Below are 24,237 nucleotides of genomic sequence, written 5' to 3' on the forward strand. Positions count from 1 at the left end.
CTTCCCAGGCTTTTCTGAAACCGTCCTGCTTGTTATTTCTAATCAGCACAATAGTATTCCACCACAATCACATGCCACAACTTGTTTGGCCGTTCTTTAATTGATGGTAGCTTCTCAATTTCTAATTGTCACCACAAAAAAGATTTGCTGTAATTATTTCTGTACAAATGGTCCTTTTCCCTTTGACCTCTTTGACAACATTGCTGGGTCAAATGTGAATGCACTGTTTTATAAGCCCTTTGGGCATAGTTCCCCAACTGCTCTCCAGAATAGTTGGATCAATTCATAAGTCCACCAATAGTGAGAATTAGTGTCCCAATTATTCCAAATTCCCTTCATTGGTAAACCACATTTCAATATTATTGGTTTCCTTTATAATTTTGTATATTGTATTTTCTTGTTTTTCTGAGGCTGGGATTAAGTGACTTGCCCAGGGTCATACAGCTAGGAAGTGTTAAGTGTCTGATTCGGATTTGAACTCAGGTCCTCCAGAATTCAGGGCTGGTGCTCTATCCACTGCGCCACCTAGCTGTCCCTGTATATTATATTTTGTACTTTTAAACATTGGTCCATAGGCTTCTCTAGGATGTCAAAAAAGGAGTCTATGACTCCATGACTATGATTTCCCAATTTTATTTAACCATGTTTTAATAGCTTTATATTAAATTTTTATATTTTTTAAAGCATAAAAATAATTTAAAAATATTTTTCAAAAAATCATTTGAGGCAGATAGTTCTACTGTGTGTAAAGAATTACAGTCAGACACGTGAGATTTTAGGACCTCTCGTCGCCCCGTAGTGTTTTTTTTCCCCGCAAGGGAGGCTTAAAAAAACCCCCCAGAGGAAAGAGCGTGGGCGGAGCCTCTCTCAGGTGATCAACCCCACCCATCTCTCTCTTCCCTTTCCTCCTTTCTCCAATCCCTCTTCCTTTAGCTCCGCCCCTGACCCTCAGCCCTGGGGCCAGCTGGCGGAAGAGTCACGCGGCCTCCAGGGGCGGGGCGATTTGCCGCCATCTTGCCGGGATAGAAGGAGGATCTAGTCGGAGTCTTTCGAGTCACCTCTCCCCTTTCAGTCCCGCCTCCCGCTTTTTCTCCCTCCTCTCTGCTACTCCCGCCCCCCACTAATCCCCGCGGAGACGCGGGTGGGAGGGAAGGAGAGGAGGAGGGAGGCGTGTCGCGGGCTCGCCCCAACGACCCGGCGGCTCGCGCGGCCGGCCCCCCGCGGGGGCCCCTGAGGCGGCGGCGGGGGCGGGGGCGGGGGGCGCGCGTGCGCGGCGGCGCTGGTTTCCAGGGCACCGCGGTGTCGGAGCGGTCTCGGCCTCCCTCTCGGGGCCGGGCCCGTGCCGCCCTCGCCGGCGCCATGTACCGCAGCGGCGGCCGCTCGGCGGTCTCCTCGCATCGGCCCAAGGAGAGCGGCGGCATTGGCCTCCGCGCCAGCCGCAGCGTCGGCTCCTCCTCCTCTTCCACCGGGCCGGTCCGCCGCGCCTCTCCGCCGCCCGCTTCCTCCTCCTCGTCCTCGGCCTCCTCTCGGGCCCCGTGCCGCCGGCCCCGTTCTCCCTCGGGCCATCGCGGCCGCCACGGTTCCCCGTCCCCGCCGCCACCGCACTCTATCCGCGGCCGCCGGCGCGGCTCTCCGTCTCCTCCCTGGAGCCGCCGGGGTTCCCCGAGCCCTCCGCGGGGCCGCCGGGGCTCCCCGCCCCGCTCTCGTCGGGCCTCGCCATCTCCGACCCGGCCCCGACGCCTCTTCCCGTCAGGCTCCGGCGGCTTCCGCGGCAGCAGCCGCTCGTGCTCCCGCTCGGACTTCGCCCGGGACGGCCGCGGAGACCATCCGGGGGACAGCGGCAGCCGGGTAATCCACCCCCGTGCCTCGCCGCCCCCGGGCTGGGGTCCAGAGCAGGGAGGACCCCCGTGCGCTGGAGTCCGCTCAGCGCCTCCCGGGCCTGACCCTGGGCAGTGGCAATGTAGACACCCTTCCGGGCCTAGCGTTACCGTATAACGGGGTTTCCCTGAGGGATAACGGGAGTCGAGGAGCCCTTGTGGTGATGCAGCAATGTGTTTTCTCAGGCTCTGGGTGAGATTTGTGGGGAAATGTGCCCCCCCACCCACCCATCCGTTTTCTTTTTTTCCGTAAGCTACCTTTCATGTCACTTGTCCATTGGGCCTGGGTAATGGCAGTGCGGTGCTTGACTTCCCTGAGCAATCCTTCCTGGAAGACCTGCGGCATTGCAGTCTTTTGGGGCTTCAGCCACCCCCTGGGGCTAGGGAAAGACAGCTCCTGTCGAGCCCGTCTTCCCAGCAGAAAAGGAGAGGGATATTCCTCCAGCCTTTCTTTTCCCTGAAAAGAAATGAGTTCTTATTAAGGGAGCAGAAAGGGTGTGAGATCATCCTGTCAAAACCTTGGCGCTCTCTCTTCCCTCTTTCCCTGTCTTTCTCTTTTCCCCCCTCCCGCTTTTGATTTCTGATTGCTGGGCAATAGACCTTATTCTGAGAGAGCTAACCTGAATCCCAGTGGCAGGACTTCTATTTCCTTAAGTGTTCTGTGAGATGCTGTAAGGGTGAAAGGGCATGACCAAGGTTCCCGGGCTTTTGGCCATTGTTGAATGAACTGTTTTTCTGTCGTACTTGAGTAAAAGTATGGTGTCAAGGTCAGGAGAGAAGAGAAAGGAAATATCTTACCTTCAAGGATCTTGAAAGTTCTTGGGGTTAAGGAAGCATCATACAGTGATTATTTCTAGAAATAGTGCCTCCTGGGAAAGGGAGATTTTTTTTGTGGGGTGTGCTTTTATTTTGTTCTCTAATTCCATATTCAGTGTCTCTAAAAATGCAGGGAACCTACCTTTTTGTTTTATCCCTACAGAGGCGATCTCCTGGACTCCATTCTGAATCTTCAGTGGAACAAAGCTTGCGGATCACTGTGGGCAATGACCGATTTTGCCTTGGCTCACCTGACCCCCGAAGGCTTAATGATCGATTGGGGTCTCCAGTGGATAATCTGGGTGACATAGACAGGTAGAATTCTCCTAAAGCTAAGGGTAATGATAGTGGTTTGTAATAGCAGACAGGAACTCTTAATTGCTGAAGTTCTTGTGATTGAAGTATAGTTGAATGGCACTGAAATTGTGGACCTGTGTGCAGCACAGAGTGTTACAGGGGAAAAAGGCCTTGAGGGTTGGAAGGCTTCCAAGAAGGAAGGGTACTGATAGCTGTCTGATAAGTGTATTTGGGTAAAAATTGGAAGGGAGGAAGGATAATTGAAGTTTTTTAAGATCTGGAAAGGAATGGATAGTATGACTAAATATGTCCTTTTTCAACAAATCCTGTCCCATTCTTCAAGAATTTTTGGACTTAACATATAGGCTGAGAATATAGATTCTTAAGACATTAATTAATGGGAAAAGGATCATAGCACATTTAAAAGCAAGTTAGATGTTAAGAGTTCATCTTTGATGAACAAAGTTCATCAACTTTGATGCTAAAATGGGAATTTATGGATAGCTGTCCTCCAGTTCATTGGTTATTGACACTACCTTTAGACACAATTTAGATGTGACTGGTATGGTCTTAAATTAAGGCATTAAATTCTAATGTTGCTTCAATTAAATGATTCATTAAAAACTTAGCATTGAGCAGTAATTCAAATAATTAAACTAGTTTAATAAACTTTGCATTTAAATTAATTTTATTGAAATATCAACATTGTTTCTGTTGTTCTGTTAGAACTTTTTGTTCTTTGATTCTCCTTAACTTTTCCTAATATGATCATTATATGAGGTCCATTCTTTTGGTTATACTTATTTCACTTTTCATTATTTAGACTTCTATAGGCCTTTGCAGATTTCCTTTTATTTCCAGTGCTGCTTGTTCTTAATTGCATTGTATTATTCCATTTTATCAACATGCCACGTTTTAACCATTCTTTTTTTTTTGGGGGGGGGGGGAACATTTAATTTGTTTCTTTTAATTACATAAAATTCTACTATGAAAATCTTTGCTTTTGATAACACTTTCAGGGTGTATCTTTAATAATGGAATTACTGGGACAAAAAAAAGTGTAATGAATTTTGTAACTTTTACTATGTATGTTTCTCTCCAAAAAGATCCTACAAATTGGCAATTTCATCAAGTACTAAGTTTGCCTTTTTCTCTACATCTCTGTCAATATTGAATTTTATTGCTTTCTTGCCAATGTGAATGGTTATGAAGTAGTACTTCAAAAGTTTTTAAATTTTCATGTCTTTGACTTTTAGTGGGATTGAACAGTATTTAAAACTGATTACTAATGTGTTTCTTCCTCTGAAATTCTTTGACCATGTATATTTTGTGGACAGTTATCATTGTGCTTGTGTATATGAAAATAAAATTTTATAACAGATTATTAAAAAAAATAAAAGATAGCATATTGAAGAAATATTTACATCAAATATGATATAAAAACTTGACATCTTAGCTATATAAGAAACTGTACTAAAACTATTAGGAGTTGAAGAGAATATATTGAAGAATATATTTTGGAGAGTATTAAATGTAGACTTGGCATTGGTCTGCAGAAAAAGAATTGTGATTATGCAAGGAAACTAACCATTTTGGAGCTTGCTTTTCCCAACTTCCCTTGAATTATTTAAATTTGACGGTTGTGACGAGTCTGTTTTGATTTATTCCCAGCACATTGTAGAAAGTATACAGATTGTCTGGCAGTTAAGTGTGAATTTGCTCTCAGATGGAGAATGCGACTATACATTAATGCATAGAGCATATGCAGAGGGAGGAGGGCATGGGACACAAACATGAAGCAAGAATAAAAGGAACATAATTTCCCCCAAATGTCATTCACTTCCAAGTATCACTTAAAATGGACAAACTAAAATGAGGGAAGATTAAAAAAAAATACATGGCTTTGTAGCTTTGAAGCATTTGGGCTAGAGTCATGGCTTCAGTATATTATGAATAAGCCATGCATAGAAGACATTTATATCCATTCTTTCCAGCTGCTTCTGTTTTAGAAAGTGAGAGGTCAGCTTAGGTAAATTAAACCGGTGGTGATTCTCTTATATAGTGTGCACTGGAGGTGACTTGCATATTGTTCATCAATTATAATGTACCAATTGAAGGAACTGTTTTTAAAATAAGTAAATTTGGTTCTGCTTTTAGAGAAAGGTGAAAAGTACAAAAAGTTCCACAAGGCTCTTCCTTATATCTTTTTCTATCCCCATTCTGCCCATTTTTTACACAGTTGTGATTCTTCTTCCTGCTTGATTTGTGTTAGTTATAGCTCTTTGAGACTGTCTACCAAAGCTTGTGTTATCTTTGGAACTTCCTTTGGCTGTGAACCAACTTGGAACTGGTGGGTGGTGATGAGAGGAGGTATCCTCCCCAGCCCTTGTGTATAAGTGAATTATTTACAAATAACTAGGGATTCTCTTCTTTTACTCAGTGTCTTTATCAAGTCATATCAGTTAGCCAGTATTAAGCTCCTGCAATGTACCAAGGATACAAAGAAAAAAAAATACCTATTCTTAATTCCCTTAAGTTCTATGCCAGGAAACAGTATACGCATGTGAAAATATCTACAAACTGAATACCAAGGTAGGTAGAGTAATGGCAGTTGGGGGGAAGATCAAGAAAGGCTTTATATAGAGGCAACTAGGTGGTGAAGTGCATAGAGCAACAGCCCTGAAGTCAGGAGGACCTGAATTCAAATGTGGCCTCAGACACTTAACATTTCCTAGCTGTGTGACCCTAGGCAAGTCACTTCCTCAGCAAAAAAAGAACAAAGGCTTTATATAGAAAGTAAAGCTTGAACATCATCTTGAAGGAAAAGGAAGGATTTTAAGAGTTGGATGTGAGAAGGAAATACTTCAGGTATAGAGTGCCTCATAAAACATGACCATTGCAAAACTGTGGAAATTGGAGAAAGAGTGCTTTGTGTGTGAAACAGAAGACAAATTTGGCTGGATAGTAATATACAGGGCTTTGGAAAGGAGTGTAATATATAGTGAATCTAAAAGATAAGTTCAGGTCAGGTTGTGAAAGATTGTGTATTTCATGTTAGGATAATTTATTTAGATGGTCATTTCTATTCTGCTGAGTATATTTTTGTTTAGGTTAGCAGCTTTTGACATATGTGCTCACTGGTTGTGTGGGAAAATCTAACATTTGACCTTGTAATCCAAAATGTGTTAGATAAATAAATAATTGGCAATGGTGGAACTAGTCTGGTTATAACAGTAATCCTCTGCCATCAGGATTCCTTCAATGCAATTTCCATTCATAGAACTTATTTTCACACCTCTCATACTTAACTTTCATTCTCCTTCCTTCAAAATAGATTAGGGCCAGTACTTTTTGCTTTGCTTTTGCCAAGTTTGAGGAAAGGAATTTCTCAGAGTGTGCCATAAGGAATCAGCAGTAAAGAAATGTGGACTCCCTGCTAGACCATTTTTCTATCAGCCAGACCCAGCCAAACCTTGTAAAGTTCTCTTTCTAGAACTAGACTTGACAGAAAGAACTAAAGCATATTGAGAGCTTTCTGAGACTTTTGACTACTGTCTTTGATATTACTTTTGAGCCCTGTTTGTGAAAGGAGCCTTATAAATTTCTGAACAATCTAATTTTGGTATGTATATTCATTTGACATTTTGCTCCTTCTAGTATCTCTTCTCCTCTTGTTGAGATGAAACCAGAGATCTTATGTCTGGATTTTGACTTTCTGAGAGTTATCTTTCTCCATCTATATTGACAATACTTTATGTTGACATCTCTTCCAAGAAATAGCTTCCTTTACCACTGAAGATTCAGGGAAGGCTGGCTGTCCCTTTTTCAAGAATGGTAGAAAGGATTACTATTTAGGTATGAGTTGGACTAAAGGAATTCTGAAGTACCTTCTAGTTCTAAGATTCTGTAATAGGATTAGGCATTATGTCTGTATTAGTTGGTAGTTGCATAGCATTATCATGTGCTGGTCTGGGTCTGACTTAAGATTTTGCCTTGATAGCACAAATGAATTAATTAAATCTATTAGATTTGTTTCTTCCTTAAGTAGTATGACTAGAAAACATCATTTGTTTTTTATTTAATAGTAAGGTAACATACCTTACCAATATTCTCCTCTAGTTGCAGATGTGTTGAAGCCCTCAAAGCTTGGCTTATCATGTAAGCAATTTTACTTTAAAATATAATGCACTTGATCACTTTTGAGATTTTCATTCTTATACTGTGTTATCATATACTACACTACATACACACACACACACACACACACACACTATACATATAGGTGATTTGTACTACCTACTATACCTTCCCTTGTTCAAGAAAAGAGGTGTTAAAAGGAACTTTTCTTCTTAGGTACCAGTTTCATTTTTAAGTTCTTCTGGAAAGATAAGCTGTATCCTGGATAACTTTTCATAGAGTTGTTAATAAATGATATTCAGGTCTAGAAAACATGCCTAATAAATGTAAAATCAGTAATAAAAGCTTCAGAAGGCCCTAAAAATGGTCATCCTAGTTTTAGGACACTGTCCCTTTTGAATCAAAGGGAGAGATAAACACTTTATTTTTGGTTTTGGTTTTTAATTCACATGTCTAAAAACTTACATGCTTTTGACGTGCCAGAGGGCTTTTATATTTATTTGCTTCTTATCTCAAAAGACTCTTTTTCCTTCTTTAAATATTAGCTGCCATCGGAAATCTGTTCCAACTTGGATAGTGTTATTGAAGTCTTGTGGTAGTGTGACATTTGATGTTTAAGATATTTGATAGCCCCTTTAGGAAGTGCTAGTCAGATTTGAAGAAAGAATACATTATATGATGAGTGCTTTCTGGGATTCCAAGAATAGGTTAGAATGATTGCCTTTGCTTTGAAACCAGCAGCAAGGATATAGATAGGACAGAACTGTAATCCAGTTTTTATTTCCTCCATACCTGAAACTTCCTTATCTTTTTACTTCTTTGAGGTAAAAGTATGAGGAGCCAGAATATCACTTAATCTATCCTCACCTGAAGAACAGCCTGCTGCTTTATGGGCGTTCAGATAGGGCAGAAGAAAGATGATAGGAAAGGCCAGAGATCTTTGAGACTTGGAGGCCAGCAGTATGATACATAAATGAAATTTCTAAATACTCCTGAGAAAGTCATGTTGATATCAGTGGAAATCACTGAGTAGCTAATTTTCCTTAAAATGGCTATTCCATGGCACCAGATATGTGTTCTTATCTATTTTTGACCTTCCTATAATGTTATGTTCTGTCTTTTAGAATGCTTTGAATAGTCCTAGAAGCATCGATCTTTAAACTCAGATTCTGTCCTTACTTTCTTGAAATCCATTATATCCAGTGATTCCTCTCTGTTTTCTTCAGGGATGACCTGGCTGATGGTCCTATCTTCACACATAGTTCCCAGTGCTCCCGGGGCCTTGAGCGCTACACCACCCGGGAAGAAGGGCCCCTTAGCCCTTTTCTGGGGCGGATGGACGAGGACTACAGGACAAGAGAGGCCTTCCTCCATAGGTCTGACTATAACCCCCATGTTAGCCGTCATGATGATCTCCTTCGAGACAGAGACAAACTCAAAGTCTCCTACTCTGTTCGATCAGAGGAAAGAAGCCGGGAAGCCAAACGGTCCCGTTATGATGACAGTGAGAAGCTACATAGTCTGGGGGACCATTCTAATTATGTCTCAGGTGTTCGAAACTACCGACAGCGGAGGCATAGCCCAAATTCCCGGTTCATGGACCCTGAGTTCCGGGAGCTAGACCTTGCCAGGAGAAAACGGGAGGAAGAGGAAGAGCGGAACAGGAGCTTGGGTCAGGATTTGGTAGGGGTAGATAGCAGCAGCGGCAGCAGTTGTACCATCTCTGGAGTATCAGGGTCAGAGCCAGGATATACAGTACATCGACCAGAAGATGTGCCTATGATGCCCAAGAAGTCCATTCTGAAGAAGCGAGTAGAAGTAAATGTGGAACCCTCCTTGCAGGTCTGAATCCTATTTCTCTTTTTCATCTGCCCAGTCCCTTCTTTCCCCTGAGCCAGTCTGGGTACTTTTTTTCTTACTATTAAATTTTGTTTTTGATAACAGCTTTAGGTACTTTCCTAAAATGATTTATCGGAGCTCCTTTTACTGTGTTTGTTATACTGTTCAGCCAAAGCATATGTTGATAGATGCAAAGGTTTTTTTAAGTAGGAAGTGTTTTATCTAGATCACTCTTAGGGATCTGTGTTGTTAATAGCACATCAGTAATTAAGCATGTAGCTCTTTTAATTTGTAAGAGGACCCATAAGTAGTTGATGTTGAAGAGAATTAACAGGGGATCTATCAGGTCTGCAAGACTGGGTATAGCCCTGTAAGCCTAGGATCAATCTATTTTTTATTCCTTATTTTCTCTTTCCAGAATACCTTCTCTTCCTTCCCCTCAACCTCCTTCCCATCCCTGCCTTAGAATATTTTTTAAAATCTATTCTTACTTTCTCCAGCTAACTCAGTAAGAACAAATGATTTTAAATTTTGTTTTTGATTTTGTTATTTATAATTCTTGATAGATGAAGTCAGAGCATGAACATAAAGAGAATTATATATGAAACTTATTTTTACAGTGCTATAGTTGAACAAAGACATTTAAAATAGTTTTCTGCCATGGGTCTGCTTGGGGGCTAAATTGATGGTATTTTTCTTTGCAGATGGAGAGTTTTTCCAGTAGTACCAACTCTAGCCAAGAACTTCCTCTTCTCTCTGGCCACCCATCACTTCCTCCAAGCAATGCTACAGTCCCTTTTACTTCAGATATTGAAAACAACAAAGGACTCATGACAGAGACATTGAAAGAACCTCAAGAATCCTATCAGTGGGGTCCTCTTTCTGGGCTGCCTAAGAATACTAGCCCCCTCAGAGAGAAGTTTGGGAGTTTTCTAAGTCACAAGGAGAAAATGGATGGAAAGACTGAACCTGGTGAGCGGCACACAGATTTCTTGTTGCCCCATGAGAGAGCCAGCCAGGATGGCAGTGGTTTTTCCCGTATTCTGGGCATGTTGGCAGAGCCTGTCAGTGTCCAAGAAAAGAGGCGACGTAGCTTCCCAGACATAGAGGATGAGGAAAAGTTTCTCTATGGGAATGAAGAAGAGGACTTGAAGCCAGAATCTCCACCAAAGTCCCTTGGGGGTCTTGGGAATGAAGCACGGAGAGAGAGAGCAAGCTCCTCTCCCTCCCCATCATCAGCTCTGAAACTGGATGCACGAGAGGAGACCAATCCAGAATATGCCAAAATCCATAACTTGCTCAAGACCATAGGGTTGGATATTGGGGTGGCGGAGATTAGCAAGTTGGCTGTGCGTACCCAAGAACGGCTTCATGGAAAGAAGTTGTCCTTACATTCCTCAGTTGATCGACACTCGGTAGATCGACGGTCTTTATCTGATCGGAGTTCTTCAGACTCACATAGGCTGGAAAGCAGAGAGGCACGGCGAAGTGATACTCGCTCTCCTGAGGTGTCCCGACCACATGTAGCCTCTCCTGTAGATCCTTATCTGCGGGCAAAGAACAGTCCCCCATTCCTTAAGTCTGACCACCCCATGAACCAGATGCCAGGACCAGAAGTGACCAATAGTGGGCCCCGGTCATCTGCCATCAGGTGTCTGATTCCTTCAGCCCCAGCTCCTCCAATCAGACTCCCACACTGTACTTCCTCTGTGACCCAGTTTCAGATTCCTACTAATACACAGTTCTCTGCAGCTCCGATTCCCCCAAACTACCAGACACCTGCTATGCCTCCTTCCACCTTTGATGCCTATAGACATTACATGGCATATGCAGTCTCTGCTTGGCCCATGTATCCTTCTCCCCAACAACCTGGCCATACACTGACTGATCCCCACAGACTCATACCCATCACTAAACAGGTTACCCCTAGCCGTCCCAACCTTCGTGTGATTCCCACTGTGACCTCTACCGAACCCAAGAGAGATGAGTCACTGCTAGTTCCCATCCCTGTCATCAACAGCTCCACCAAGGCGCCTGTTCGACTACCCATTCCACCACTTATGAGATACAATCCAGAAAAGATCTCAGATGAGAAGAACCGGGCTTCCCAGAAGCAGAAGGTGAAGATTAGCCTTGTGGTTGAATTTCGTGAACTTGGGTACTTTGTTTTAGACCATAGTGGGCGGCAGCTCATGGGGCACCAATTTTATTTTTGCTTTCTTCCGGGGATAGGAGTTGTGGTTGGGTACTGGTTTCTTTAGAAGATTCAGGAGTGGTAATCCTCTCCTATGCAAGTGGTTCTTTCCCCCAGGTTCCATCACATGTTGCTCCTAGAATGGTCGTTCTAGGGTGTGATTCTCAGTCCAGCTTTGGAAGGACAGTTGTTTTTTCAACTATAGTTCTAATTTCCTTGTCCAAGTCCAAGGTCTCTATTTACATTACTGGGATTTTGTGGTATGTAATACAGAATGTTTTAGAGTATGTGTCTTAAATAGTCGTGGCTTTATGAAAGATTTTCTGGCTAAAGGGATGGGCAACATAAGCTTTTATGCTTTATTCTAGTGAGTTTTGAACAGTGATCATAGAAAATAAATGTGGCTTGGGAAATATAAGCTAGCTATACGGTTTCTAAAGCTTTTTCCAGCTGTCCCTACAGGAAGTAAAGTACCAGAAATGATAGTCTCATAATGATGGCTCACATTTAGGTAGCTCTTTAAAGTTTGCAAAGCACTTTTCATGTACATTCTTATTTGATAATGATCCTTTGTGTTCCCTGACTGAGAGGAGAATTGTAGAGATGTAAAAAACTCAGGAAATTTGAAGCCATTGAAGAAATTTTAGCATTTTGTTTTTTGAAGGGAAGTTCCTTTTTTGTTTTTTAAATTGCTTGATTTTCTTGGTGGAGGAAGTTCAGACATTATAAATGTTTAGAGCAACTAAAATATATGTAATACTACAATTTGAGTGTTCTCTACAGATGTTTATGGATCTAAAATGATTTTGTTAGGTTAAGAATGGGCATGTCTGGGGTATGTGTGTGTGCATGCACACATATGAGCACAGTAGATACACTGAATTTTTGTTTCTTAATTTTGAGATACATAGACATTGGGGAAAGAAAATAAATTAAAAGCGTGTTTCTCCCTTTTTGTTTTTCTAGGCCTTTATATCTCTGTGTCTAAGTACTATAACCTAGATAGGACAGCTAGGTGGTTGTGTAGTACAAGGCCTCTTAAACTGTGGATCACATATAAGGTTCACATAATCGAATGTGGGAGTTGTGAAAAATTTGACAACAGTAAATGCAAATTCTGAATGCAACAAGTAAAGATTAATTTAAAATCAAAACGCATAAGGAATTCAAGGTATTTCTGGCAGTGCTTGTCCATGTTGCATGCCCCAACTTAACTGCAGTCTCTTCCAAATCACTTGCATCTCTCTCAGCTTCAATTGTATCATGGGTAAAACTGACTTAGCAAATGTAGAACTTCACAACATTGTTCAGAGACTCAGACCGGATCTTTTGCAGTAGTTGAAATAGCTGTATAAATGTCAATTGTTATTAATAAGCTATATTCTTTGGTTTTTGAAATGGAGGCTGGTGGTTTCTATGGAGACAGAACTTTTAAAAAAACCTCCAAGCCAACTCTTAGTGACTGATTCTTTTCCCACAGTCCTTTGTATATGTCCTATGCTCAGGGCCAGTGAGAATTCTATGGTCTCTAAAGTTCAGAAAATCATTCAAATTGAATGAGTTGTTCTCTTGGCTCAGAAACATCATCTTCCATGCCCTTCAGGTGGAATGCTATTGGATCTAACTTCTTCTTAACTTAGAAAGAAGCTACTGGGTGTAGTCTGGTACTTCCTTAGGTAGTATAGCTGACTGAATGGACATTATCTGGAGAGAGGAAGGAATGTATGACGTTTTTCTGACCACTTTATTAGAATAAAAAATACTTTAAATATGAGTATCATTAGATACTGGGCTCAAATGTAAGCAGGCACATTTATTTTTTTGATATTGTCATGTTTGAAAGCTTTTGGGGAAGAGATATTAGTAATATAGATGGAATATATTGCTGGAAGTCAGAGGAAGCACCATACCCTTCTGTACCCTACAGGTTATAGAAGAGAGGGAAAAACTGAGGAGTGACCGGGATGCACGGCAGAAGAAGATGTACTATCTCAGGACTGAGCTGGATCGGCTTCATAAGCAGCAAGGTATTGCTCCTTGCCCTAGAATGAAGCTGTTCCTGTGAGTCAGGCCCTTATCCCAGTTTTAGAGGAAAGCCAATTGGAGAATATTTAGGGATAATGTAGGACAATGCATTTGTTGCCCCCAGCACCAGTTATATAGTCATTCTTTATGACCTACTTTATGCCTCAGAAACTTGAATTCCTACCCATATAGGAGAAGTAGGGCCCAGCATCAGTACTGGGCCTGACAATCTCATTGTTGCAGTGTTGTGGGAGAAGAGTGGGTAAGAATATCACTGAAGTTCTAACTATCCCTATCTGGGTCTGGAGTAAGAGACCAAACAAAAGTAGAGGAAGCCAATTGCTACCTTTATAAGAACCAGCTACCTCTATAAGAACCAGTCTCATGGATAAGAAATGTACTCAAGTGATTGGGAAAAGAAGACTCTAGGCCTAAAAAATGTAGTGGGAAAAGAGAATCTGGAATTTTGTGATTGAATCCATTTGGGACCAGGAAAACCCAAATGGCCCCCTGAATGTAAAGATAATGACACATGAGCAAGAAAATCTTTTCTAGTTTAAAAAACTCATTTAGCTATCCTGTTTCAGACTATCCATTGTCAGGAAAAATTCTAAATTGAATTATCATCATCAGATTTAGTGTCATGGAATAGAAAAGAAATTATGCCCCAGAAATTATGTGGTCCCTTTATCTCCAGTTAGGCTTTACTTAAAACAAATGGTTATCCTTCTGCTCTTTAAAACCTTGGGGGAAAATCCTACAATTTGTTAGTTCTAGTAGTTTGTTTTTTTTTTTCCCATTGTGGTTAAAATAACAACGTATGCTCTTAACTAACTTGGCATATGATGCTTTCTGTTGCTGTCTCACCAGGGGAGATGCTACGTAAGAAACGTCGGGAAAAGATGGCCACAAAGGACCCACTGCTGGTGGAGGTGAGCCGTCTACAGGACAACATCATGAAGGACATGGCAGAGCTGCGGCGTGAGGCAGAGGCAGCAGAAAAGATAAACAGTCTGAGCTGGACAAAGTTGCTCAGATCTTAGGGATCAATATCTTGATAAAACCCAAAGGCCTTCTAATGACAGCAAAGAATCATCAGAGAAGTCTGGGAAGACTGAGAAATCCAAGAGCCCAGAAAAAAGTGTCTCCATCCTCTAACAACTCTTCCTCTTCTTCCTCTTCTTCCTCTTCTTCTTCTAGCAAGGTAATGTCTGAACTCAAATATTGATGAGGAGAGAGTCTTGGGGCTCATCAGGCCTAATCATCTGTACTTAGGTCAGGGCATGGAACATACTTTTCAAATACAATTATTTGTGGGTTAACAGTTCTTATTTAGGGACTAGTTATTTTCCTAGAATTTATTGTTGATAAATTGGGATGTGATGGTATCTTCTGCTAACCATTGAGAAAGAAGCATCAGTCTGGAGGTAGTATGGTTCCTGATGGTGACTGGGGCAGTGTACAGAAAACCTTGAGTTATATTTTTGACCAGGTGAGATAGCAGGCTTTTTCCCTTTTAAAAAAATAACTTCTGAAATCACCGTCTGTGGGTAATGTATTCATTTTTCTTGAATGAAATCTTTTGGGCTTGGCTATAAAATAGATTTCTGGATTTCTACTGGCAGTTTTCTGCTCTCTGGATATTTTTGATTAAAAAATTTATTTATTTATTTATTTATTTTTTTGAGTTGTTACTCTGGATCTTGGAGAGTTAAGGGAAAGGTTATATATGACTTTGTCTGAAGCCTAATACAGTTAAATGACTCAGGCCCCGTATAATTTTGTTTTGTGTCATTACTTAGCCTGTTTGGCTTAGAAGGAATGAGTTTTAGTTTCCCCATTCTGTTTAGCACAATTCTCTGCCTCAACTAAAGGGAATTGTAGTTCCTTTTGCTGTGTCATTATGAGTGGAGGAACTCTGAAGGAAAAGAGTATGAAGGTTTTAAAAGTCCTTTGAAATTGGGACATAGGTTATGGTTATTGCCCTTTTCAGATCTTCAAATGATCTATCATCTTGACTGGCAGAGAGTCCTCAATCTGAATTGGCAGGGACACGAGTAGGCTTGATGCTTCTAGACCAATCTTGCAGTTTAATTTTCTTGTCCCAGTGAGAAACTTTTGCATATTCATTTCCTTTTTGTCCATGCTAGTTCTCCTCTATTTAATCTCATCTATATTGATTAAAGCTAAGTATTCTTAGTATTGTGAGTCCTATGCAGAATGTCAAAAATACTTAGCATTTGCCTTTGAATCTCTTAACACTTTCTTTTTCCCTCATGGCTATTCTACAGTGTACCTCCCTTATCTCAAATTATACTTCTATAACCCCCCTCCCTCCATGCCACTTACCATTTCTTTAGTGTTTTGCTTTGAACCAAAGTATTTTAATGTGTCAATAAAATTAATTTATAAAATAATATTTAATGGATTACCCCAAGGGATTGCATTAAAAACAAACAAACAAACAAAAACCCCAAACCATTAAACTAAAGGAATGGATTTCTAGTGTTGATGTAATTTCTACTTTTGGAGGTAGAGGTGCATTCCCAGATCCTTTCAAATCATAAGCTGAAGGTAATTACCTGTTCTACCTATGCGCGCTTAGGCCTTCTTTTAAGCTTCTGAGATAGAATTAAATGACTGCTAAGAATGATTCTTTTAGTACATTTCATCTCAGCTCATGGTGACATGAAGCTCTGAAGTTTTATTGAGTTTTTCTTTGAGCCAGGCTTCTCTAAGTTTCCTCCTCTTTCCTGAAAGCCTAACAAATGGGTAGAGCTTGTAGCCTGGAGGCTTAATTATATTGACCATATTAAACTTGAAGTGGAGAGTATTTTCTTTGAATTGTCCCTAACAAGGCTAAAGTTATTATACCTTTTTTCAAAGAGGTCAGGAGTTGGTTAAGTTCTAAGCTCTTATTATTTGAAAAACTTTTTTTTCCCCATGTAGGAATCAAAATCAAATAATGAGAAGTCTCATGCCAAGAGCCCCAAGCCCACAGAGACCTCCCCCCAGCCCTCAGCCAAGCATTCTTCCCAGCTGGCTACAGTATATGAATATTATGATGCTGGGAACCATTGGTGCAGAGATTGCAACACCATTTGTGGGACCATGTTTGATTTCTTTACTCACATGCATAAGAAGAAGCATAGACAGGTAGGTATCCTGGCCTCTCTTTTTTCTTTCCTTCCCCTCAAACCTCTATACCTTTTTACACATCTAAAAATTGACAAGTGAAAAGTTCTCATGTGAGCAGGAGCCCTAATTCAAAGAGCCAAGCAACCCCTTCGAAGGAGACACCATCCCCAGGGCTCAGTCCAGGGGTCCTGGCTGTGCCTAGACACCATAATAAGTGTAAGTGGAGCTTTTGTCGCTTGATTCCTTGAGTACCTGTTTTTTTTGAGTTTTACTTCATCCCTTACTGGCTGCTTGCTCTAACATTTTTTTACCTTTTTCACAGGTGATTTCCGTTTTAACCATTTGGCAGATGGGGAGGGTGGGAGGGTTTCTGGGGCCTATTGCCTCAGGTGGGAGAGAAAATGACAGAGAGGAAAGATGTATCCTTGAGTTATTAGTGCTATTGTGTGAGCACCTCTGCCTCTTGCAATTAGACATTGGATCCCTACAACAGACCTTGGGCTTCGAAGATCCAGAGTGAGGCCAAGCAAGATACCACAAAGCGTGTTGATAAAATAACAGTCCCTGCCAAAGGTTTGTACCCTTCTTTACCTAACTTCATTTTTCAGCCAATTGGTGGAGGATTCCTTGGGCTATGATAATGGGAGGCAGCACTGGGATTCTTCTGAGATACAGCAAAGGATAGAAATAGGGTGAGTGGTATCCTCATGATCAAAGTCAGGCTTTGAAGTTATTGGTTCTTTTATTTACTATCTTATTCCATACTTTTTCCCTTTGAAATTCAGCAAACTAAGAAATGTCGAGAGATGATAATTCATTTTAACTGCTTTTGCTTTTGAAAGAACCAAAAAGGGTCCAGATTAGTAATTAGGAGAGCAAAGTACTTAGAGTAATGGGAAATAAGTTCTTTATCTATAATCTTCTCCAGTTGAAAAGTAATCAGCATTTACCATAGTATAGATCTGATGAGTAGACAGCTTAACTGAATAATATGACATTGAATAACTCATATGACTAGTTCTGGTCTAACTTTAGTAATACTGTTTTCAAACCCTTTTGGATGCTTAGTGGTGGTTGAGGTTTCAAGAGAATTGGCAATAGAATTATCTATTCAAGGGACCATGAATTGCCTTCTGAGAACTCTTCGACAAATGATATCAACATAATCAAGCAAGTGACAAAGCTAGTTGCTTTGATTCCATGTGAGGTGGGTTTTAGAAGCTCTTATTGTTTCAGAAGGAGAAGGATGATTCCAAGGAAACTGAACCAGTTTTAGGACTTGTCTTAGAACAAGGCTAGAGTAAGTAGGAAATGGATAAAAGAATATGCTCCATTCTTCCTGAAGACAAAGGCAAGAAAAACTTAGAAGTATTTCCTTAGGAGTGCTGCTTTTATTTAATCAGTGAAGTTTTTAAAGTCCAGGTTGATAGAATCCAGGTTCTTCCCTAAGATGTTTTGCTGTTAGCACATAAGCTTCTGTCCCTAAGATGCTTTTAGAAGGCCTACATTAAAAGTATTTAGTGAGATATATATCTATATATCTATATTTTGTTTAAACTATTATAAGGGATTTCTAAGAGATTTAGCCTGTGGAACAGCACTACAGAGAGTGGAAAGAAAGGGGATGGGTGACTGAATGAAAAAACATGAATTGTTTTCTATATGCCAAGCACTTTGTTAACAAGAACAAAAAACAAGTCAACATTTAACCACTAAGAGCTTATATTCTAAGAATGGGGATAAACAAATATAGGAGCCTGCAGCATCAGGGTGGATATCAATGCCCAATGGTCCAGAGAATGAAGTAGCGAGTAGAAGACATGTTATAGTACTCCTGAGAGTATGTTGGCAGGGAGGATGGCAAGGCCCAGGTTTCTATAAGGTGTGTGAAGGATGGGAAATCCTACATTCAAGCTTTACATTTGATATGGGAAGAATAAGCCATTGAGAGAGCTTCAAGGAAATAAGATTTCTAACTTAATGTAAGTCAAAAACTTTGTTCTTTACCATATTGACTCAGGGATGGATAAATGGAATTTCCTTTAGCTGGTATCATGGTAGATATTGTGTGCTCATTTCTTTAACTCTTTTTATTTGCTTGCTCCAGGCTCTGAATTTCTGATTCCAATCACTGGATATTACTGTCAACTCTGTGAGGAGTTTTTTGGGGATCCAATTTCTGGAGAACAACATGTGAAATGTCACCAGCACAATGAGAAGTATAAGGTTGGTTTCTTGAGTAGCACAGTGCAGTACCCCATTTTGCTTTGGTACTTTTTTTTCTCTTAACTTCTTTTGCCACCCCAGCTACCAACTAAACCCATACAGAATTTTTTAAAAAGTCATTGTTGCATCTTTACCCAAGTAACACTGACTTATATGACTGCGGATGGAGCTTTTTGTTTTTTAAAGTTCCACATCAAAAGGGACAACTTCTAGAGAGAAAGAAACCCCCAGAGAGAAAGAGTCACTGAGCCTGCCAAGAAAGTGTGTACTTCCTTAGAAAGGTAACCTCTGGTTTTCTATACTGATAACATTATTGTTCAAAACAGTGTCAGGACCAAGGTTTTCTCATTTTCCTAGTAACCCAAACTAGTTGTTGAGCCCCTGCATTTTCTTTTTCCAGAAATATGTGGATGAAAACCCGCTGTATGAGGAGCGAAGGAATCTGGATCGTCAGGCAGGTCTAGCTGTAGTCCTAGAGACTGAGCGTCGAAGGCAGAATGAGCTGAAGCGAAAACTGAGTGAGAAGCCAAAGGAGGAAACTGATGAGAAGAAGGCAAAGGTGGCTAAAGAAATGAAAGAAGATGAAGAGAAGCTTTCTGAAGAACTAGATGAACAACTCTCTGAGACTTGGAACTCCCAGACAAGCTTGAGAACAAGCGAAAGATGATCATAAAACTCCAGCTGAAAGAAGAAACAAAGGAGCTACAGACGACGACTTCTCTTCCTCTTCCTCCTCCTCCTCTTCTTCCTCCTCCTCCTCTTCCTCCTCCTCTTCCTCCTCCTCTTCCTTTGGGAAGTTCAGCTGGAAGAAGTCAGAAAAGGATGATGAGAAAAGCTCTGTGGTTGCTCCAGGCGTCCCTAAAGAAGAGAATATGGAAACCAATAAGGACAAAGAGGATGGCAAAGCCCAGGCTGGGAAAGTGAAGCCCATTGAAATCAAACTGTCTGGGAAAACTGTCATTGCTCACACCAGTCCTTGGATGCCTGTTGTTGCCACCTCTACCCAGGCCAAAATTCGGCCTAACCTTCCTATCCCCACCACAGTTCTGCGTAAGTCTGGCTCAGCGACAGTGAGCAAACCTGCACCTCTTAACACTTTCCTGTCCATTAAGTCCTCAGGTACCACTGCCAAACCTCTGCCAGTGGTCAAAGAGTCTTCAACTGATCTCCTACTACCTCCTGACATAATCTCTAAGGCATTTGGTGGGGAAGAGGTGATTTTAAAAAGTTCCCCAGAGGAAAAGACTGTGTTGGCTGAGAAAAATGAGCCAGCTCCCATACCTGAGCAGCTGTTGCCTCCACCTCCCCCACCTCCGCCGCCGCCGCCTATCCCAGTTACACTTAAGTCAGTTACTGCATCAACTGCCAAAACAAGCACTGGACTGTCTCCAGTCAAGTCAAAACCTACCATATCCCAGATCTTGACCCCTGGCATAGGGGGATCTAACCTCTTGACTCCAGTCTTGCCAACTTCCATCTTGGCTCCAGTGCACCCTGCTGCCATCCCCTCAGATGAGGTGGCACCTGGGGTAAGTGAGAGTGACCATGACCAGGCTCTGCTGTCTGTGCTGGTTCGTCCTCCACCACCACTCTCAGGTGTATTCAGTGAACAGGCCAAAAAATTGGAGAAGCGGAACTCTTGCCTAGCTACAGCTAATGCCAAGGATTTGTATGATATCTTCTACAGCAGTGGTGGGAAAGGGAATACAGAAAGCAAGTTGAGTAATAGCACATTGTCCAATGGGGAGAGTAGCAACTCTTCTAAAAATGAGAACTCTGATAGTACTTTCAGCCCTAGGGAGAGTGGTGTTCTCCTAAGGGGGATGTCCCAGGAAAAGGGTTTGGCCAGTTTTCCTTTGGACAGCTGTTTGGCCAAGCCCGGTGCAAGGACTCTGGGATCTCCAAAACAGCGAACAATTGTAGAACAGAATTTGGGACTAAAGAATAGAGGTTTCCTACAGTCTCTTACAGGAATGGACTTTGGTTCTGCTTCTCTGGCAGATGACCAGGGTAAGTCCCAGGAGGAAGTCAACCCAGAGGCAAAATCTTCAACCTTGTTGCCCTCTAGTCCTTATGAGAGTGAGACCAGTACAGACATGTGTCTGGAGGGGGAAGCTGACCTCAACTCAGGAGAGCCAGGTCCTCCTGGTGTAGAGGAGCCAGCCCCCCAGATGTCAGACATAGCATGTCCTGCCAAATTGGTAGATACAAGGGACCTTGGAATAGTTGATAACCAGGCTAAAAGGATTCAAGAGACCCACCTAGCTGAAGAGCATTGTGGAAGTGAGAACAAGACAGTCGAAGAGCTGGAAGAAGGGAGATTATTACTTTCAGAGGGTGTAGGGAAAGAGAGAATAGGTAATCAGGATGAGGAACTTCAGACTTCATTATGCATAGTGCAAAGGGACTCCCGTAGCCCAAAGGATTCCAATTTGAAATGTGAAGACAACCATGTATGGAAGAGAGAAGTCAAACAGACCACACTACCAGGAGATGACCAAATTGTTAATCAGCCTGATGAAGTGGTAGTGTCTAAAATGAAAGGTCTAGATGAGATAATGACAGAACCACATACACAACTTCAGTCTACTATGGAGATAAAAACAGAGTCAGTTCAGTCAGATATTAGATCTATATCACAGACCCCACAATCAGCAGGTGTCCAACATTGTGCCCTAGAACCATCCATCCAGTCTGTAGTCAGAAACATTCATTTAACAGGGAGCCCACAAGAGCAAGCTGTATTAGTTGATTGTGAGGAATGTCAGGAAGACCAGTACCCTGAACCAACTAATAGAACACCTATGATCAGAGGCTTCAAATTAGTGGGAGAAAAGCCAGAGGAAGAGCTGAAGAAAATGATTTCCCAACCATTTATTTTGAAAGAAGAGACCAAGAAATCTGAGAATATAGAACTTTCAAAGGGAAAAGAATTAGGATTCCCAGACTTATCCATTGTCAGTACTGAATTAAGATTGGCAACAGAGAGCAAACCTATAGAAGGCCTTGAAACTACAGATTTAGGGAAACTTTGTGCGCCAGGCAATCTAGCTTCTAATTTCTTCAGTGGTCAGGTAGAATCAGTTCAAGGGTCTTTGGCTATCCAGTCTGAGAATGTACATGAAGGGAGATTTTTGTGTTCCACAGGGCCAACTAAGCTTATCTCTACTTTTTCTGAGTTTCCTTTTAAACCTCCTGAAACCATGGCACTTGACTTAGGGATGAAGGATAAACAAAACTCTAAGCCCAAAAATGAGAAAATGCCTGATTTGGATACTTTGAAACCTCAGATGGTATTGAAAGCTGTTGATGAGGATATGGAAGTAACACATAAGTCCTTGGACCTCCGGACTGAAGAAATGCTATCTGAGGACACTGAAGAAATTGTCAAATTAAAGGCTAAGAGGTCATTAGGACTGGAGTCAGATACTGTCTGCTCTCTAGGCCTTCGGCCTTCTGCCTGCCAGCCAGATCTGGTCAACTTGGTAATTCCGGTCTCTGAAAAGCAGGAAGAGAAGTTTTGTTCTCTGTCCTCTAAGCAAGGTGATATACCTGAGAGTAGTGTCCTGGATACAGGTACATTACAGCCAGAGTTTGAGAGTCCCACCTCTGTGATGGAGACCGTTTCCCAGGTGGACAAAGACAGCACTTTGAGTGCTGCAGACATGCCAGCCTTAAGTTATCCTGGAAAAGACTGGGTTGTTAGTGCTGCTATAGGCTCTAAGGAAATACCAACGCAGGAGGAAGGTACAGTTGATGCTATCTAGGACCACACAAAATCTAGTGTTTTCAGTGTTAGAAATGGAGAGAGGGAACATTCAGAGCTGCTTGTAAATAAGTTGTATTGGCTTTTAGAGCTCTGATATTTAGAGGGTAGAGGAACTGACTGGTCCTCTGTTTTGGAGACACCATGTAATGATGCACTTAGCATCCTACAATGAATATTGGTTGAAGTTAGAAAACATAACTTCCTTTTCCCTTTCCAAAAAGTCCTATACATACCACATCTTCTGTACAGATGTTTAAAAGTATTTTTTTCTGTGAATTCTTTTGCCAATTTCTTTTCTCGTACTTTGCCATTAAAATGGATTCTATCTGGCTCAATACACGGTGTGTTTTTGGTTGTATTTTGGCTTTTGATTCTTTGCCAGTTCTTGGATTTGGGGGAAGGAGGGAACTATGGTTGACTTAAAAAATTCTTTTGCTGTACCCATACCTGGTTCCATTCCATGGACTTGCTAATGGATCTTTTGTTGTGAAATAACATAAGGCTTATTGATTTTGGAAATCTTCATGGATAAATGGAGAATTAATGGTTCTGAAGCATTCAGTCTGGGTGACTTTGCCTTTTGTGTTGTTTGGAATGAAGTGTAAATTCATTTTTTTCACTGTCTCTCTTGATCTGTGGCATGTAAATCTCCCCAAATCCCTTTGACTATTACCTGTGCTTGAGACCATCCTGCCCACCCACAAACCAGTATGGAAATGGCCTCAGTAAACATGGAAGAAAATCTAGCTGACTCCCTTTTTGGAAGACAACAAATCGGTAAGGCTCATGGCTCGACGCCTGGACCAGACACACTTTGAGGTCACTTACATGATTTTAAATGGCCTTTTCATTCATTGTATTGTGATCCAGTAACTTTTTGTGTTAAATCATTTAGCAGCTGATCCTGCACTGAAGAGGCTGAAGACCTGAACCTTATCTTGGGATCAGACTCGGTCCTTGTGCCAGGAACCTAAGTGTGCCCCTCCCTTCACCTCCCATCCTTCCAGGCCACTTTCACCATTGAGTGGTGTTTTGGGTTGTATATTTTGTTAAAAACAATTAAAGAATTCATGTGTTTGGCTTACATAGGTTTAATTGTTTTATTTTTCATTGTAAATCACTTGGAATAAATATATTGATCCAACATGTTTCATTCTGGATTTTTGTTTGTAAACCAAATACATCTGAACCGCAAAGGAACTGGGACCTTCAAAATCCCATTGAAAATTACTTTGATGAACACAGAAGAAAATCTAGCTGGACTGTTGGTGATTCACTCCCGACCCCCAGATCCTGAAATTACTAATCATACTTTCATGGGAACCCCATTAACACAATATCTAGCATTGTAACTGAATCCTCAGTATATAGGAAGTTTTAGGACAAATATGTGGCCTGGCATCAGGTTATTTGCCAGTTTCATTTGTTCAATATACCTTACTTGGGTGCTGAAGTCATGGCCCATGACCCTGATGTGAATTTCCTTGATTGCTAATTTCAACTCTTCCCCATTTGAAATCTGACAGAAATTGGTTTTCACGATCCACTTAATAGGATAATTCATAAATTATTATATAGATAACCTATAAATGTCCATATATAGCACATATCGTCTACAAACAATACATATACATATCCTTTAGAGCAAAAACCAGACTGCTCCTAGCCTGGGGTTGCTGTTCCATTCATTAATGGGCTTGTTCTCATTTAAGGATAATGGGATTCCTTCCCATACCTCATCTTCAGGGTCTCAAAATCCCAAATGTGTAATGGGTAACTTCTCTTCTCCCAGAATAGTGACTAAAGTACACTGAACTATTCATTACTCTAGCTGCCACTATTTTTTGTAGAGCTAATAGAGAAGTTGGTCTGTGATTTTGTACATCCAAGTCCTGACCCCGGGTACCTAAGCAATATTA

At 41.4% G+C, this 24,237-nt stretch overlaps 1 protein-coding gene across 1 annotated transcript; it reads left to right on the forward strand.

The window, feature by feature from the left end:
* The first annotated feature begins 1,262 nt into the window (after window positions 1–1,262).
* On the forward strand, window positions 1,263–23,402 carry ZNF318 (zinc finger protein 318). The gene is given in 15 exon segments (XM_074310842.1): window positions 1,263–1,848; window positions 2,857–3,008; window positions 8,354–8,969; window positions 9,671–11,086; window positions 13,088–13,187; window positions 14,056–14,189; window positions 14,192–14,237; window positions 14,240–14,322; window positions 14,324–14,389; window positions 16,135–16,341; window positions 16,797–16,896; window positions 18,431–18,549; window positions 18,950–19,181; window positions 19,184–19,251; window positions 19,317–23,402. Coding segments are annotated over 15 exon segments (6,924 nt in total). The 5' UTR covers window positions 1,263–1,359; the 3' UTR covers window positions 22,413–23,402.
* Window positions 23,403–24,237: the final 835 nt, after the last annotated feature.

This window comes from Sminthopsis crassicaudata, chromosome 4 (genome assembly GCF_048593235.1).
Source record: "Sminthopsis crassicaudata isolate SCR6 chromosome 4, ASM4859323v1, whole genome shotgun sequence".
NCBI classification, from domain to species: Eukaryota; Metazoa; Chordata; class Mammalia; order Dasyuromorphia; family Dasyuridae; genus Sminthopsis; species Sminthopsis crassicaudata.